Below are 18,295 nucleotides of genomic sequence, written 5' to 3' on the forward strand. Positions count from 1 at the left end.
AAAGAGAAGAAGGGATTTCGGGTAGTACTCAAAGACTAAACAGCCTCTGAATCCCAGACTACGCATAGCTCCGTAACATCAGAGTTCAGGACGCGTTCAACTAATAATGTCTCCGACCGGCTGCCGTCGGGCGTCTAATGATGCAACGGGACGTACTGTCCGCCGCTGTCTCCCGACTGCCAAGATGGCGGCCTCCGGGAGCTGCGTTCTATGGAGCTACTGCGGTCATGGGTGGTCGCGGGTGATGTGGTGCTGCAGGCTCCCCGGGTTTCGTAGCTCCTGGTCCGGGGGCCCGCTAGGTGCGCGGCACTTGTCCGAAGAGAAGCGGGCAACGGAAACGCACTTCGGGTTTGAGACTGTGTCGGAGGAGGAGAAGGGGGGCAAAGGTGAAAGGGGCGAGAGGGCGGATGGAGGGATCTGACCGTCTACGATCTAGTTTCTTCTGCCCAGCTAAGGATTGATTTCACCTCCTGTTAGCTCCGATGCCATAGCCTGTGCAGTCCTGACCTCCACGTACCCCCAGCCTGACCCTGCAGAGCTTAGCCCCGCCTCTTTTAAGCAGAGTAATTATCACTAAATCCCATCAATTGGGCGTTTATGATGAGCCAGGCACCGTGCAGACATTATTTCCAGTTCTCATTTCAACTTCCTGTTGGTGGGTATTATCCCCATGTCGTACATGAGGAAATTGAGATTTGAAGGTTAAGCAAGAACTTGCCCGGTTTAACATAGCGAGTAAGTGGCGGAACCAGTATTCCGACCCAGTTTAGTCTGACTACAGAGCGCACATTCTTCACCTCTTGACGAAAGGACAGGCCATTTTTTATAGAAAGGAAGAAGGAAATTATCTTCTCTGTGCCTCAGCTGCCAAATATTACAAGTAGGAATAATAGTAACCTTTCTCTTAGAGTTCTTATGAGCATTAGATTACTTCATACATTAAAGCGTTTTGAACAATACCTGGCACTTCCTAGTTACTCAGTAAATGTTAGATATTGTTGAGCAGTTTCTTTGTGTCCAGCACTGTGCCACAGGCATGGGAAAGGAAAAGAACTATTTTAAAATTCCGACTGTACCGTTTACAACGGGTAAGATATCATGCCCATTTTACAGATGGATGAGGTGAGGCTCTAAGAGGTTCCTTCACTTGGCCTATGGTCACCCAGGAAACAAGAGGAAGAGCCACAATAAAATTTCCCATCTAAGAGGAAAAGGAAGACTACTGCTTTGTATTACCTCTCACCTCAACCTTACTAAATACATAGCTCTGCTGTAATTCCTTGAATATTGAGTTTAAATTAACATTTATTTCAGTGGACTGTGAATCCCCAGCAAGCTAGGATTAGGACAATAGCTCATTTGTGTCTATATCTTCAGTCCCTGATGTACATTAGAAGCTTGATAACTGCTTGTGGAGTGAAATAAGTAGAGCCAAGTAAAAGATAGTAAACACTTATTGAGGGCCTGAAACCTTTTAAAATACTTTACATTAATTTTTATAAATAGGACCCTATGAGGTGGGAACTATTAGCCAGATTTTACAGATGAAGAAACTGTTGAAAAAGAGATATTAATCACTTGCCTGAGATTCTGCTAATAAGTAGCAGAGCTAGGATTTGAATCCAGATGGGTTGCTTCCAAAATAATGATAATGCCTAACCTCTGTATTGTGCTTTACAAGGCATAAACAACATTTCACACGACGATGGGTAGGGAAGGAGTTACACCCTGAGCTAAATATGGCTTCCAGGCTGGGATTCACGATCGAAGTATAAGCAGTCTTCCCTTTGCACAGTGGTGCAGGACTATAAAAATGACCACACAAGCTGAAATTATGCACAATGATTTTAATAATCAATAGGAAAAATTACAATTGTTCCATGACCTTTAAAAATTATCAAACATTGAAAACTCCTTGCTGTAGTTAGAAATGTATAGGGAAATGAAAAAAGTAGTAAAGTGAATATGTATTTAGCACACTGTAATTTAAAATTAGGTTTAATTTTAATTAGTGTAATTAGAATGTTTAAATTGAAGTTTAAATTTTTAATTAAAATCCTAGTTAAAAAATTAGAAACATTGGAAATTAAGTTGTTTTATTCCTTTGTAAAAAATTTACTAATAGTTTGAACACTGTTTGCTACCTTCTCATCATATAATTTACAATAGGGTGAGCATCTTTTTTTCCTTCTTCTCCCCACAGCCTCCCAGTACGTAGTTGTATATTCTAGTTGCAGCTCCTTCTGGTAGTGCTAAGAGTGAGCATCTTCTCCACACCTTGGCAAATTGCCATACTCCTTTCTAAGTTTCTGTTGGCTTCTAGGATTTTATCCTTTCACTTTGAATGTCTGTGAAATATCTCCAAGAATTGCTTTAATGTGAAATTCTTTGTTGGCATCATTTCCTCTGGGACATCTTCAACCTTTTTGTCACAACCACATCCTCATTTATGTCCATAAGTTCATCTTCACGAAGTCCTTGTGGCTGCAAATCTGGAGTCTCCCCAGTGGCAGCAGGATCAACATTCTCACCGTCAGCTGTTTCTCTAACTCCATTGACGTTCTATTCAAATTTCACTTCCAACATTATCACTTTTCATTCCTTTGCTACACTGTCATTTCCGTTGGCCGGTTTCCTCTTTCAGTTATCCAGTTTTGTAAAGTGCTGCGTGGGTTTACAACTGAGAGATAAGGAGGTAACACAACTGCCTGCTTTGCTGTCTGTGTGTGAACTGAATAACTGATGTATAGTGACCTGCCAACTACAAGAAGCGATGTGACTGGTTACTGATCATGATGCATATCTGTTGTTTACATAGTGATTTGTGGACCGAAGAACTGCTAGTGAAGTTTGTGCTTTATGCAATTACTCACAGTTAATATACCATTGTATCTGAATGGTGTTGCTGGGAGACTGATGTTATTTAACTAAACCACAGTAAATGAAATTGATGCGTATCGGAACCATGCAAAGCTAGGAGTGTTTATACTCAGTGGGTTGAGCCTTAGTGTCCCTCAATACCCAAAAGATATTCAAAAGAAAAAAGCAAGCTTAGAGATCGCAGGGTTGAGAATAGATAGTCAAGACTGCGTTAAAGGAAGAGCTCTATAGTCTGCTGATTCAGCACACGACAGTGGTGTTTTGGATCTATGCAGCACATTTCATCTGAGGAACTTAAAGCATCTCCCCTTCATTACCTAAGTCAGTCTTATGGTGGGGAGGTAGGGGGCTGGCACTGATTTTCTCATCTTATGGTTAGAGAAACTGAGTTGCAAGGACATTCAAAGAAGCCTCTGTTTGAAGTGTCTTGGATGGTAAATTCCCTCTCTCTCCAGCTAGCCCAGATTCCACATTCTGCCTTGATCCTATGGAGAAGATTCATGAGGACCCTCTGCAGTGTGACTTGGCTCTGATTCACATCTTGTCATCCATCTGCCCACCAGATTGCACCTGAGGTTTTTCTCAGTGATGCAGGCAGAGATGAGCTGAGGTCCTCCCACCCGTTAGTCATGTGTCTTTTTAATGGATTTTGTTGTCTCTAATTATAATAACCACTATATAATCCCACTACCACCCCCACCCTCTAAGCAGCAGAAACCTATTTAGTACCAAGTATGTAGATGGCATTATTATGAGGTAGTGGTCTTAGATAAAGATAACTAAGACAGGAGAAAAGAGGTTTATTTCCTACATGAAGTAACTTAAGCTTTTTTAAAAAAAGGTAATGTTAAGACACAGATTTGGGTATCAGGCATTATAGCTTGGCTTCGCCTTGCAAAGACAGGCAATTTCAGGGGAAAAAAGCTTCCTCCTCTTTCATTTAGGACTTTTCCAAGTTAATCTTGTTAATAGCACAATCATGTTGTATTTCCCCCATGTCAGTCTATCAGGTGTTTGAAAGTGTGGCCAAGAAGTACGATGTGATGAATGATATGATGAGTCTTGGTATCCATCGTGTTTGGAAGGATTTGCTGCTCGGGAAGATGCACCCATTTCCTGGGACCCAGCTGCTGGATGTTGCTGGAGGCACAGGTAATGTCCAGTTTAGTACCATCGGGAACCATCGAGCACCTTGTACAGAAATTAGTGTCTCTTACTGGAATGAGCTTGCTCATCTACTGTTAAGATGAAGATGCTGATTGAAAATCAGTACACTGCTAAGAAAAGTTTCTCTTTTCTTTTTAACTGAATGTCAATCAAAAGCACAGAATATCAGCTTTATGCCTTTACTTTTCTTTTTTCTTTTGAGGAAGATTAGCCCTGAGCTAACTACGGCCAATCCTCCTCTTTTTGCTGAGGAAGACTGGCCCTGAGCTAACATCCGTGCCCATCTTCCTCTACTTTATATGTGGAACACCTACCACAGCATGGCATACCAAGTGGTGCCATGTCTGCACCTGGGATCCGAACCAACGAACCCCGGGCCACCGAGAAGCAGAACATGCAAACTTAACCGCTGTGTCACCGGGCCGGCCCCAAACCTTCACTTTTCTAAAATGCACAGGATTACAAAGTAAAAAGACCAGCTTTTTTTGTTGTTTTTTTTTAAATTGGCACCTGAGCTATCATCTCCCGCCAGTCTTATTATTTTCTTTTTCTTCTCCTCAGAGCCCCCAATACATAGTTGTATGTTCTAGTTGTGAGTCCCTCTGGTTGTGCTGTGTGGGACGCCGTGTCAGCATGGTCTGACGAGTGGTGCCATGTCTGTGCCCAGGATCCAAACCGGCGAAACCCTGGGCCGCTGAAGCAGAGGGTGCGAACTTAACCCTTTGGCCACAGGGCCGGCCCCAAAAGACCGGTTTTTCACTTCAGTGGCATTTTACATTCTTAATAACTGTTTTACCTTCTGTTTAACCTTTAACCCACTTTTCCTCTTTCTTTGAGGGGGTGCCTTTTATTATATAAGCTTTCTAAGCAGCCTTTTCTCCCAAATCCACTATCAAATCAGATATCAAAAGCTCAAGTGTTTATGCTTGGTCCTGTGTTACTTGGTGCACACTAGGCATTTGGAGAGAAAAATATCATGGGCTTAAAAAATGCACCGTGGTGACGTCATTACATGGTTAATGTTCATGTTAAATTACATTGGAACAATGTATAACATAATGTAATGATGTGATGATCTATATAATAGAATAATGTGTAATAATAAATTGTAGTAGAATAATTTTCACGTTTGAAACATTTTATGTGTGGCTTTGTTGGTGTGGTCCTCTCCCCAGTGGAGGCTCAGAAAGCAATAAGACACTTTGCCCAGTGGAGGACAATTTAGCAGAAACTATCAAAATGCAAAATGTTTATAGACTGGGATCCCACAGTTACAGTTCTAGATATCTAGTTTTAAAAAAATCTTGCACACGGCCAGCCCCAGTGGCCTAGCAGTTAAGTTCAGCGTGCTCTGCTTCAGCAGCCCAGGTTCAGTTCTTTGGCACAGACGTACACTGCTCTGTTAGCAGCCATGCTGTGCTGGTGGCCCACAAACTAAAAAATAGAGGAAGATTGGCACAGATGTTAGCTCGGGATGGATCTTTCTCAGCAATAAATAAATAAATAAATAATAAATAAATAAATAAATATATTGCACTAATATATAGCTACAGAAGGGTTTCAGTCAGAGCTGCCTACATCTCTGATATACCATAACCAGCAGCATTACCGCATGCTGGCAACTGCCCATTTAGAAATTGTAATTAAAAGGTAACTCTAAGAGGAAGATGGGCACGGATGTTAGCTCAGGGCCAGTCTTCCTCAGCAAAAAGAGGAGGATTGGCGGCAGATATTAGCTCAGGGCTAATCTTCCTCAAAAACTAAAATAAAAAATAAAATAAAATAAAATAAAATGTAACTCTAGGGGCCAGCCCCATGGCTGTGTGGTTAAGTTCTTGTGCTCTGCTTTGGCAGCCGAGGGTTTCGCTGGTTCATATCCTGGGCGCGGACATGGCACCACTTGTCAGGCCACGCTGAGGTGGCGTCCCACATGACACAAGTAGAAGGACCCATAACTAAAATACCCAACTGTGTACTGGGGGGATTTGGGGAGAAAAAGCAGGAAAAAAAAAAAAAGACTGGCAACGGTTGTTAGTTCAGGTGTCGGTCTTCATTAAAAAAAAGGTAACTATATATTAAAAAAGACAGAAAAAAAGACAGAGCTACAAACATGCTCACTGCATCATTTTTAGTAATAGTGAAAAATTGGAAATAACCTATTTCTGCCTCAATAAAGATGGCTTTAAATAAAGATACACCTGTTCTATGAAATATTATGTAACTATAAGAATGAGAAAAACCTATAAATACTGATGGAAAAGTCTCAAAGATACATTAAGTGGGAAGAAAAAGAAAAGTTATATAACAATGTGTATAATATGGTCCCCATTTATGTTTTTAAGTTATTCATATGAATACATATAAATGTATTTCAATATATAGAAATGTGACTGGAGAATATGTAATTGGATGGAGAGACTGGAAAAACTTAAGGATATATTTCTTGCAAATAGTGTAAGAAAAACAAAGGCAAGGAAACAGCGTTATGAGAAAGGAAACATGATCCTGGAAAGCACTGGCTTTGCCCAAACAGTATTTACCTGGTCACAATAACATGAACACTTTTGATTTTCAGCTTTTAGACTCAAACCATCAACAAAGCACAGAAGGCTTAATTACAGTGGTAGAAGAAATAAAATGTTATCAGTCGTGACAGAGTAAAAGTACATATGAGGGAAGGTTAAAGGGAGTCAAGAGATACTGTCTAGGGGGCCAGCCCAGTGGCACAGCCGTTAAGTTTGCATGTTCCGCTTCAGCAGCCTGGGGTTCGCCGGTTCGGATCCCAGGTGCGGACATAGCACTGCTTGACAAGCCATGCTGTGGTAGGCATCCCACATAGAAAGTAGAGGAAGATGGGCACGGATGTTAGCTCAGGGCCGGTCTTCCTCAGCAAAAAGAGGAGGATTGGCAGTAGTTAGCTCAGGGCTAATCTTCCTCAAAAAAAAACAAAAAACAAAAAAACGAGATACTGTCTGCAGTTGATGAAATAAGAATAAAATACTGATTAGTTTATTACTCCAGGTTACACAGGTATCTATAAGGAGATGGGAGGACAGATATTATAAATTTGTAAGTAAAGCAAAAGAAACACCTAAAATCGTTGGGAAAGATGGTCTCTGGGGAATTGCACTGGCAGTGGGAAGTGGTGGGGCAGGGAATTGTTGCTGGCAACTATACCCTTATATGACTTTCATAAAAACTATTAGAGAAAGAGTAGAAGGCTGCACACTAAGCTCTTAACACTTGTTATGTCTGGAGATGGTGTGGACAGAGAAGGCAACTTTCATGTTTCGTTCTATATATTTAGGCATTGAGTCTTTTGTAGTAAGAATGTGTCCATGCATTACTTATGCAGTTTTTTTTAAAGATTTTATTTTTTTTTCCTTTTTCTCCCCAAAGCCCCCCCAGTACATAGTTGTATATTCTTCGTTGTGGGTCCTTTCTAGTTGTGGCATGTGGGATGCTGCCTCAGCATGGTTTGATGAGCAGTGCCATGTCCTCGCCCAAGATTCGAACCAACGAAACCCCGGGCCGCCTGCAGCGGAGCGCGCGAACTTAACCACTCGGCCACGGGGCCAGCCCCACTTATGCAGTTTTTTTAAAAAGTTTTTTTAAAGAATCTTAGAGGTTAAAAAAATTGCTGTTAAAAAAAAGTTACTCCTTTATTTATTTATTTATTTATTTATTTATTTATTTATTGGAGGAAGATTAGCCCTGAGCTAACTACTGCCAGTCCTCCTCTTTTTGCTGAGGAAGACTGGCCCTGAGCTAACATCCGTGCCCATCTTCCTCTACTTTATATGTGGGACGCCTACCACAGCATGGCTTGTCAAGCGGTGCCATGTGCACACCCAGGATCCAAGCTGGCCAACCCCAGGCCGCCGAAGTGGAACATGCGCACTTAACTGCTGCGCTACTGGGCTGGTCCCTTCAATTTTCATACAATCCTCAACCGCTATACCTTTGGTGTTCCTTTTGGGTTTAGGAAATGCTGGGTTTTTTCTTTGTGTTTGTGTTTGCATCTTTCCTCCTGTTGGCTTCCTACAGGTGACATTGCATTCCGGTTCCTTAATTACGTTCAGGCACAGCATCAGAGAAAGCAGAAGAGGCAGCTACGGGCCCAACAAAATTTATCCTGGGAAGAGATTGCCAAAAAGTACCAGAATGAAGAGGATTCCTTGGGTGGTTCCCGTGTCATGGTCTGTGATATCAATAAGGAGATGCTAAAGATTGGAAAGCAGAAAGCCCGTGCTCAAGGATACAAAGCTGGTAAGTCCTACAGAAGGTAGACGTGGAGGAAATGTTTGTGTTTATAAAATAAGAAGGAATATGTAAAATGTTGAAGTGCTTTATTTTCTAGTTTTCAAAAACTTAGAGACAGGCAGGAGTTGAAGGTAATTTGTGTGGCTGAGTCCAGTTTGTGTGCTGTTATATACGTTATTTCAGCAACCCAGGGGGTTAGATTATCAGCCCTGTGTGACAGGGGGATAACCAAAGCCCAGAGAGGTTAAGTATGTTACTCAAGTAACACAGCTTTTTGTTTTTTGGGGTTTTTTTGCTGAGGAAGAGTCACCCTGAGCTGACATCTGTTGCCAATCTTCCTTTTTTTTGTTTGAGGAAGACTAGCCCTGAGCTAACATCTGTGCCAGTTTTCCTCTACTTTATATGTGGGTCGCCACCACAGCATGGCTGACAAGTGGTGTAGGTCCACCTAGGATCCGAACCCTCAGACCTGGGCCACTGAAGCAGAGCGCACCAAATTCAACCACTGTGCCACAGGGCCAGCCCCAGTAACAGCTTAAATGGCCTATCCCGAATTGGAGCTGAATCTTTGGATCTCAGCTCTTGGACCCTGAGACAGAAGGTTTGCTTTCAATTCCCAGCAATTCCTCGATGACCCCAACGTCCTATTGTTCAGCCACTCCATTCCCCTTTCAGTACTAGGATGGTCTGATTGATGTGGAAGCCAAGCAGGTACCCTGCCCTTAAAGAACGAACTTGCCTTTCAGCCATACAACAAGTGCCGTTAGCTGACAGCCTCCAGCTCTCAGCACCTTCAGGCTCTGCCTCAGCCTTTGAGCCCGGCTCTTTCCTGGCAGCGCCCAGCAGATGACTGAGCACTGGGGGGCTACCAGGGCCCAGACATTTCCCACACAGGACTCTTTTAACAGGCAGTCTTTGCTCCTGAGCTCCCTATTGGGTAGGCTGAGGCTTTATCAGATCTGCCTCAAGGTCTAAAGGCTTTCCCCACTCCATCTTGCTTCCTCGTCCTTTTATCTTTCCCAGGTGCCCACCCCCCCCCCCAAATAAAACCCTTTTGCACTCCTACCTCCATCTCAGCATCTGATTCTCAGAGGACCCAACTGATACAGTTGAAGAAACACCTGTAAACAGTACTCAGACTCCTCTCCCACAGTACTCCCAACAGCCTCTAGGAACCCACTGCAACCTCAAAATGGACAGGTGGTGCCCTAGCCTAAAGACGAACGTTTTACATTTGGCTTTCTGTTTGTTTTGATATTCTGAAATACTTCCCCCACCCACAAGTTTTTCAAGTGGAAGTCGTGATCTGGCAGCTGCACCACCTTTACCCAACTTTTCAGACCACAGCACTGCCCTCTCCCAAGCTGGCCAAGCACTGCAGGCACCCGCTATGAGAGGCAGTGGCATGCAACAAAGAAGATCAAGTCCCTCAGTCAGCATCAGCGTTTCTCTCCTCCCCTTCCCCCACCAGGAGCGTCCATGGTTATTTTAGCTCAATTCTTCTTCCTTCTCCTCCTCCCACCGCCAGAACAAGCTGCCTAGACGAGCTGCAGCCCACTTGGCCCCAAGATGAAGGGCTCTTTTGTTAACCATCAACACTGATCAGAAGGCAGACAGTCACTAGTGTTTTGAGACAAAGGCTTTATGTTTCCTTACTCCTACTGAAAAACGTGTTTCCCTTCTCTCTGGTGCTCAGCCATAAAGAATGGAGACCGAAGACAGAAATGATAGGTAAGGTTCCATTTCTGGAGTCATCTCTTTCGTAGCATAGCTTGCCCTTCAGGCTCTCCTAACTGCCAAGACAAATCCCCCTCCACAGGAATCATTAAGAGCTGCATAGAACAGTTTTCTTTATCTTTCCTCCTTGCTTTATCAATCTCCAATAAGAATGGCTTTGCAAAAAATATTATGCAAAAAAAGTTGAAACTAAGTAGGAGGATCCTAGAAATTATTTAATAAATGTAAAAGTTAATGTGTAAAGGCATTTTTTTTGTATAGCACTGTTAGTGTTTTATGTGTAGCACTTCCTCCCCAAATAGAAGTTCTGAGGGCAGCAGCCTTAGAAAGATTATTTGAGGGGCCAGCCCCGTGGCCGAGTGGTTAAGTTTGCGCGCTCCGCTACCACGGCCCAGGGTTTCGCTGGTTCAGATCCTGGGTGCAGACATGGCACCGCCCATCAAGCCATGCTGAGGCAGCATCCCACATGCCACAACTAGAAGGACCCACAACTAAAAATATACAACTATGTACCAGGGGGCTTTGGGGAGAAAAAGGAAAAATAAAATCTTTAATAAAAGAAAAAAAAAGAAAAGAGGGGCCAGCCCCATGGCTGAGTGGTTAAGTTCATGCGCTCCGCTACGGCGGCCCAGGGTTTCATCAGTTTGAATCCTGGGCACGGACATGGCACATGGCTCATCAGGCCGTGTTGAGGCGGCATCCCACATGCCACAACTAGAAGGACCCACAACTAAAAATATACAACTATGTATCAGGGGGCTTTGGGAGAAAAAGGAAAAATAAAATCTTAAAAAAAAAAAGAAAAGGAGAGATTATTTGATGGGTTATAAAAGTGATAGCTTTGAGAGAAATTTTGGATTTCTAAATTCAAAATTTTGGAAATGTATTAAGAAGAAAGTAAATGTTACCCATAATTTCAACATCCAGAGATGCCCTTCAATATTGTAATGTATTGTCTTCCTATGTTTTTCCGAATCATTTTCTTTTATAAAATTGAGAACATCCTGTATATACAGTTTAGTATCCCGCCTTAATTCAGCATTGTATCATGAGATTTTCCACGTCTTTAAAAATTCCTGGGGCTGGCCTGGTGGCATAGCAGTTAAGTTCTTGTGCGCCACGTCAGCAGCCCGTCAGCAGCCCGGGGTTTGCAAGTTCAGATCTCCTGCAAGGACCTACACACCTCTCATCAAGCCGTGCTGTGGCAGTGTCCCACATACAAAATAGAGGAAGATTGGCACAAATGTTAGCTCAGGGCCAATCTTCCTCACCGAAAAAACAAAAAAAAAATCATTATTTGTTATGATATTCCCCCATATAGATATTTCATGATTCACATAACCATGTGACATACCAATAAGCAATTGATCTTTCATTTTTTCCTAATATTTTTGCATATAGCACAACATTGTGACATCCTTATTTATAAATTTTTTGCATGCCTTCATTAATTTTTTTACTGACAGTATAACCTTGGACAAGTGTTTAAACTCTCTAGATCTCAGTTACCGTATCTATAAAATGGAGAAAATAATAACCACCTTGTAATAGGAGGTAGCATAGCTGTTAAAAACACAGGCTCTGGGATAAAACTACCTGAGTTCCAATCCATCGGTGTGACCTTGGGCAAGCTACTTTAACCTTTCTTTTTTTTTTTCTTTGAAGATCTTAATTTTTCCTTTTTCTCCCCGAAGCCCCCCCGGCACATAGTTGTGCATTTTTAGTTGTGGGTCCTTCTAGTTGTCGCATGTGGGATGCCGCCTCAGCATGGCCTGATGTGCGGTGCTGCGTCGGCGCCCAGGATCCGAACCACCGAAACCCTGGGCTGCCACAGGGGAGTGCGGGAACTTAACCACTCGGCCACAGGGCCAGCCCCTACTTTAACCTTTCTGATACTCAAGTTTGTTCACCTGAAACGTGAGGGTCATAATGACAGCTGTCTCAGGGAGTTGGTATGGGGATGTGATAATATAATGTATGTAAAGTGGTAACACAAACCCTGCCCTCAGGGGCTCAGTAAGCAGTAGTTAAGATGATGTCATCAATGTCCTCCTCCCAAAAACCAAATAGCTGGGTCAAAGGGTATGTTTATGTTTAAGATTCTTGTTAAATACCACTAATTTGCTTTCCAGGAAGGTTATTTTCATTTACCTTCCTCTATAGAGCCTACCTTCTATATCCTATTTTATGTCTCATTCACTGCAAGTTGAATAATGTTAAACCTGAATCAGGATCCTTAGAGGACAGAGTCACTCTGATGGGGGGCTCCCTTGGGTGTTTTCTGAATTCGTGACCACACTTGGGGCCTAGACACTTGGATTCTCTGTGACTCCAACAGAACCAATATAACTGTGGTAAATTCTGTACTCAGAATACTTCCAATGACCCTCTGAAGTAGGTACTAGTATTAACTCCATTTTACAGATGAGGAAACTGAGACAAAGTCATTTATTCAAGATTACACAGCTAATAAATGGTGCAGGTGGAATTAGAATCCAGGCAGCCTCACCCCAGGACCTTAACCACCCTTAACTACAGTGCTCTACACAAAACACTTAGATAAAAATTGTTTGAAGGGAGGCATAACTAAGTATGCAGCAAGTTCTACTCTGAGAGCCTTGGGGGAAGGACTTCCTGCTAAACTTAAAGGACACCAGCTTCAAGTTCTCAGGACTGGAGGACACTGTGAAGACCATGGCCAGGAATCCCATGGAGAAGACAGGTGTGTGATGTTTTCTGATACCACATGTGTGGTATTTGCCCCGCACCAAATAGTTTTCCAGTTCTCCCACGCCAACTAGGTGTCCAGCAGGTCAGTTCAATTCTCATACTATCCAGAGTTGGCCTCAGATTCGACAGGTTTGAGGGCTCAGAGCCACAAGACTTCAGAAGCCAGCTGCAAATGGGGTGTCCAGGCTGCACACACTTCTGCCTGGCTGACTACAAATTCAGGGGTTCCCACGACCCCCTCCCTCATGTTTGACAATTTGCTGGATGCAGAAGAGACTGCTACCCAGACTGAGACCAGAACTGATTTTCTCTTTCAGGACTTGCTTGGGTATTGGGAGATGCTGAAGAACTGCCCTTTGATGATGACAAGTTTGATGTTTACACCATTGCCTTTGGGATCCGCAATGTCACACACATTGATCGGGTACGAGTGGCTGCATCTTCAGCTTGTGTGACTCTCAGGATGTTAGTTCTCCTGGGGCAGCTCCACAGTGAATGAGGAAGGAAGGAGAGATGCTTCTCTGGGCCCAGCTTTTGAGTAGAATGACTGCTCGAGGCATAGGTGCCTCAATCCTTTAAGCTGCCAATTTTCCTAGTCACAAAATTGAAAAAGACCAAAACCACAAAGCAGATCCCCATAGAAGCCTTTGTTGCTTAGGGTGGCATTTACATCTTTGAGACTGTCAGCCTTGCTCTGGCATTTCAACTGTTTCCTCTCACTCATGAAGCCGTCTGACCCCGTGGGAGTTTGCAGAAGATCAGAGGCATTTCTGAGGCCAGCACAGAAAAACGCACTCAAACCCTATTTTAGCAGAAGGTAGCTGGAGTCATGGTCCCTCTGTAGGGAGAATGGAATGTTCAGCTCTTAATCTGACACAGCGCTTCTTTATTTCTACTTTACCTTTCTGTCCAAAGCACTTGAAGACTCCAGTTACCTGGTTCCTCTGCTTTGGGTGCAACATTCTTTATGATGCTCTTTAGCTTGGTTTTTATGACCTGTCCTGTGTCTGTAGCCAGTTTATTATTTCTTTTAATTAAAAAAAAAAATTCAGAATAGGGTCAAAGTTCAAAAGGTACAAAAGGTGAAAGTCTGCCTCCCCCCCTTGTGTCCCAACCATCAGTGCCTCCTCTCCCTTCAGTCATCAAGTTCTTGCATATCTTTGCAAAGATGTTTTGTGCATATTCAATGTTTTTCTTTTCTTTTTTTATACAAATATTAGCATATGAAACATTTTTCCCATTGCTTTTTTTCCTTAAAAATATATCTTGGTGATTTTTCCACGTCAGTACATAAAGAGCACTGGCTCTTCCTTTTTTAAATAGGTGCATAGATTCCATTGGTATAGATATATTCCATAATTTAACCCGTCTCTTTAACGGTTAAGATGTTTCTAATCTTGTGTTGTTCAAATAGTGCTGTAGTGAATAACCCATATACATGTTATTTCCACAGTGGAAGCATTTCTTTAAGATAGATTCCTTGAAGTAAAATTGCTGGGTCAAAGAAGATCTCCATTGTGATTTCAATAAGTCATTCTCAACTTGCCTACCATAGGCGTTGTACCAATCTGAATCAGTTTAGATTACTCCCAGACGCCTTCTCTTCATGGGCAACAGAATGCCTAAAAAATTAAGGATACTGGGGCCAGCCCGGTAGTGCAGCAGTTAAGTTCACACGTTCCACTTCGGCGGCCCGGGGTTCGCCGGTTCGGATCCCGGTTGCGGACGTGGCACCGCTTGGCATGCCATGCTGTGGTAGGCGTCCCACATATAAAGTAGAGGAAGATGGGCACGATGTTAGCTCAGGGCCAGTCTTCCTCAGCAAAAAGAGGAGGATCGGCAGCAGATGTTAGCTCAGAGCTAATCTTCCTCAAAAAAAATAAATAAAATAAAAAAATAAAAATTTAGGATATTGCAGGGTTATTTGTACTGTTAGTGCTTCCCAACTGCGAGTGAACAAGGCTCTATGGGAAATGATAGTTTTTTAAATGCCCACAGAAGCTAAAGCTGTGTCGCCTCACAGAATTGAGTGAGGTCTGCTGAGGAGTGTGTTCTGTTGTTCCTTGTCTTGCTCAGGCACTCCAGGAAGCCCACCGGGTCCTGAAACCAGGAGGACGGTTTCTCTGTCTGGAGTTTAGCCAAGTGAACAATCCCCTCATATCCAGGTTGGCATTGTTAACAGGGCTTTATTCTCATTGTCTAGCCAAGAGTTTCCCAAAATGGATGGAAAACAGCCAGTAAGCTATAAGTATGAACCTCATTGTTCAGAGTCCCAGAGTCCCCAAGGGACAGTGCCACGTCAAGGATCAGCCAGTTCTGAATGACAACACTTAGGTCCAAAGCATCTCAAACCAGTAACCAGAGGCTAAGTCAGCCCACATATGTATTTTGTTTGACTCATGGTATTTTAAGAAATTGATATAGATGTCCATATTTAAAAATCAGGAAATTTTACATAAAAATCTGGATTTCCAGTTTCACTTGAGAAATCAGATCTATGGCAACCCTGAGTGAGCTTATATTCTCACATGGCGATAGTCAGTGCTGAGCAGCCGCTGTCCCTCTTCCACTTTTACGGTACTTCCTAACTGCACCTGTCACCACATCCTCAGCACTCTCTATTCATCTTGCACCTGGCCCACTTCATTTCAGGTACTTGCTTGACCCCTACAGGCATCTGAGTTTATGACCCCAGGCTTAGCCCTTACTTCTTATCAAGGGGCATGTTCTAATATTAATCTTTTGCCTTTTTGTTTAGGCTTTATGATCTGTATAGCTTCCAGGTCATTCCTGTCCTGGGAGAGGTCATCGCAGGAGACTGGAAGTCCTACCAATACCTTGTAGAGAGTATCCGACAGTTCCCCTCTCAGGTACAAAATTTCTGTTGCTTACAACAGAGGCCCTAAAGCTGAAATGCAGGTGACCCTTGCTGTATCTTTCTCTGTGTTTTAGGAGGAGTTCAAGGAGATGATAGAAGACGCAGGTTTTCAGAAGGTGACCTATGAAAGTCTAACATCAGGCATCGTGGCCATTCATTCTGGCTTCAAACTGTAACTCTTTTAAGATCCTGGAGCTGAGCGTGAACCAGTCACATCCTGTCAAAAGCCTGGAGCTGACGGATAATCTGGCTAGTGAGACCAGCGGCAGAACATCTCCTCTTAAGGATATGTGCCTTGAACTCATGTTCTGATGTCACCAGTCTCAAAGTGGAAAAAACAAATTCCTGTCACTTTATTGCAGCTTTCCTTAGGAGCTGCTTCGGGCCTTCTCCCAGAGGTATTTGGTCTCTATTTTTTGCTCCACTCCTAATTTTTCTTGGCTGTGCAGTGTGCTGTTAAGGTAAAACCAGCGCTAAAGCTCACTTTTAAAGTGTCTTTGTAGCTTCTCTGCTGGTGCTGCCTTCCAGAGGGATAATCAATCATTTGAACCCAATGATGATTTGAATCAGAAAACTTCCCAGCTGTACCTGAGTCCACCTTTCAGCCCAGGACTAAGTCAGGGGCCAAAAGCCAAGGCCCAAATCAGAGGGCTAACAATCCCAACTAGAATTATGCACCGAACCACTACATGAGTTTACAATTTGTGTGGCATTTGTCATTTTTCCTTGAGGGAGGTGAAAGAAATACATTTTTATCATCATTCATTCAGTCCTCTTCTACCAAAAGCCACTATTGTGTTCTCAGTGCCTGTTATGAAGAAAACAACTCAACAAATCCTTGTTGAAAGAATAAATGTGCAAACTTCTGCTTTCATGTCATATATAGAGCTTCCTTGTTAGCTTGCATTTGAATAAAAGGTGGGGTTTTTTGTGAGGAAGATTCACCCTAACATGGGCTGCCAATCCTTCTCATTTTTGCTGAGGAAGATGAGCCCTAAGCTACCATCTGTGCCAGTCTTCCTCTGTTTTGTATGTGGGATGCCTCTACGGCATGGCTGATGAGTGGAGTAGGTCTGCACTCAGGATCCGAACCTGCGAACCCGGGCCACCAAAGCAGTGCGTGCGGAACTTTAACCACTGGGCCACAGGGCTGGCCCTCAAGAAAGGTTTTATAGCGAAAAAAGTTTGAAAACTATTTATCTAGCCTAACCCCCTCAATACTCAGGGGCAGAGCTGGGCAGAGCTGGTCTCCCTAATACAGTCCACTATTTGATGTTAAAATGACGCCATAAATATTTTGAGTATGTATGAAGCTTAAGGTTTTTGAGGGGTCTAAGAAATAACAGAAATCAACCTGTGAGTTGGCTGGTAGTTTAACTGTCAATAACTTAGTTCAAGGCTATTTGAAAAGGCTTCATATATGCTGCCTCTTGGCCCAGCTCAGTAGGGGTCATTTATGTACCTTCACTCACATCTTGCCCTGTCATTGAAAAGCTTCCAGATACATCTATATACAACTGTCTCAACAACAGCTGATAAAATGCTAAACCTTAGAAAAACTTTCAGCTTACATTTTGTTTTTAGCCAGCTGGAGCCATTTGGCCTTTGAAATTAACAAGGTGCAGGCATTGGAAAGAACTTCATAAACCATCAACCCAGTCCCATCTCCGTGGCAATGTGGTTTTTCTACATCCGAATCAAAGAATAAAATAGTTAAAAGCTGCCACTTCCTGGCAGTAGATATGGGCCTGATCAAATTAGAACCCCCAAGGTCCAGCTGTTGGGGGAGTGAAATCCACTCTAGGATGTGCTGGAGCCTATCTGTTTGGATAGTCTCTCCAGTTAGTAGGGCTAACTGGACAAGATTGATAGCTTTGGAGCCAAATTCCTGTTGGGCTTCAAATAGAAAGAGAGCCAGGTCACTAAAGAGGGGAAAGAGAGAGAGAAAAAATGAATTACGGGAATATTTTCAGTCTGCTTATATAAATAATACCTAAATCACCCCAGTTGCAGCCTAGTGTTCCACAGTTCTGCAGAAAACGGGAAAAACTCTTCTCCCATTTTAACTGCCACAGTCAACAGTAAAACAATTTTTGCCTCTCTACCCTGAAATTTTCACACTCCTAACAGCTCAACTTCACCAGGACTCCTAAAACCCCAAGTTCTGGTAAAGAAAAATAATCCTTCAAAGACGTTACAGACCTAATACTGCTCTTAAGATGGAGTCATCATCTATCAGTTCAAACGTATCACACCCTCTGTTTAACGGTAGCCTGGCTGCTCAGAAATCCTAATTGTGTCTCCTAGAATCCAAAGTCAAAAACAAAAAGCCTTACCTCGCATGAACACTGAAAATATAGGGAAACTAGAAAGCCAGGACCTTGTAACTTCCCAAGATGTGTGAGGGTTGTTTCAGCCTCTGGAATATTTCCTTTCTACCTACAAAAGCCAAGTCTGCCATATTGCTTTTCTTTATAGAAAAGACTTGTCTTCCTCAAATTGATAGCAGGAAACCTTTAATGAAGGTTACTTATCCATGGCTTTAATTGGGTCTTTTAATGAAAGCTTCAATTCACATGTTAATTGTTAATTGGGTTTCTGACCACAGCTAGTTAAAGCACAGCACAGCAGGCTTACAAG

At 42.9% G+C, this 18,295-nt stretch overlaps 1 protein-coding gene across 1 annotated transcript; it reads left to right on the plus strand.

Annotated features, from left to right (window-relative positions):
- Positions 1–123: 123 nt before the first annotated feature.
- COQ5 (coenzyme Q5, methyltransferase) lies at positions 124–16,534 on the plus strand. Its single transcript, XM_001488871.6, has 7 exons — positions 124–386; positions 3,883–4,032; positions 8,095–8,316; positions 13,095–13,201; positions 14,854–14,942; positions 15,536–15,647; positions 15,730–16,534. The coding sequence occupies exons 1-7, from the start codon at positions 185–187 to the stop codon at positions 15,829–15,831; spliced, it is 984 nt and encodes a 327-aa protein (XP_001488921.2). The 5' UTR covers positions 124–184; the 3' UTR covers positions 15,832–16,534.
- Positions 16,535–18,295: the final 1,761 nt, after the last annotated feature.

Source organism: Equus caballus, chromosome 8, assembly GCF_041296265.1.
Source record: "Equus caballus isolate H_3958 breed thoroughbred chromosome 8, TB-T2T, whole genome shotgun sequence".
NCBI lineage: Eukaryota > Metazoa > Chordata > Mammalia > Perissodactyla > Equidae > Equus > Equus caballus.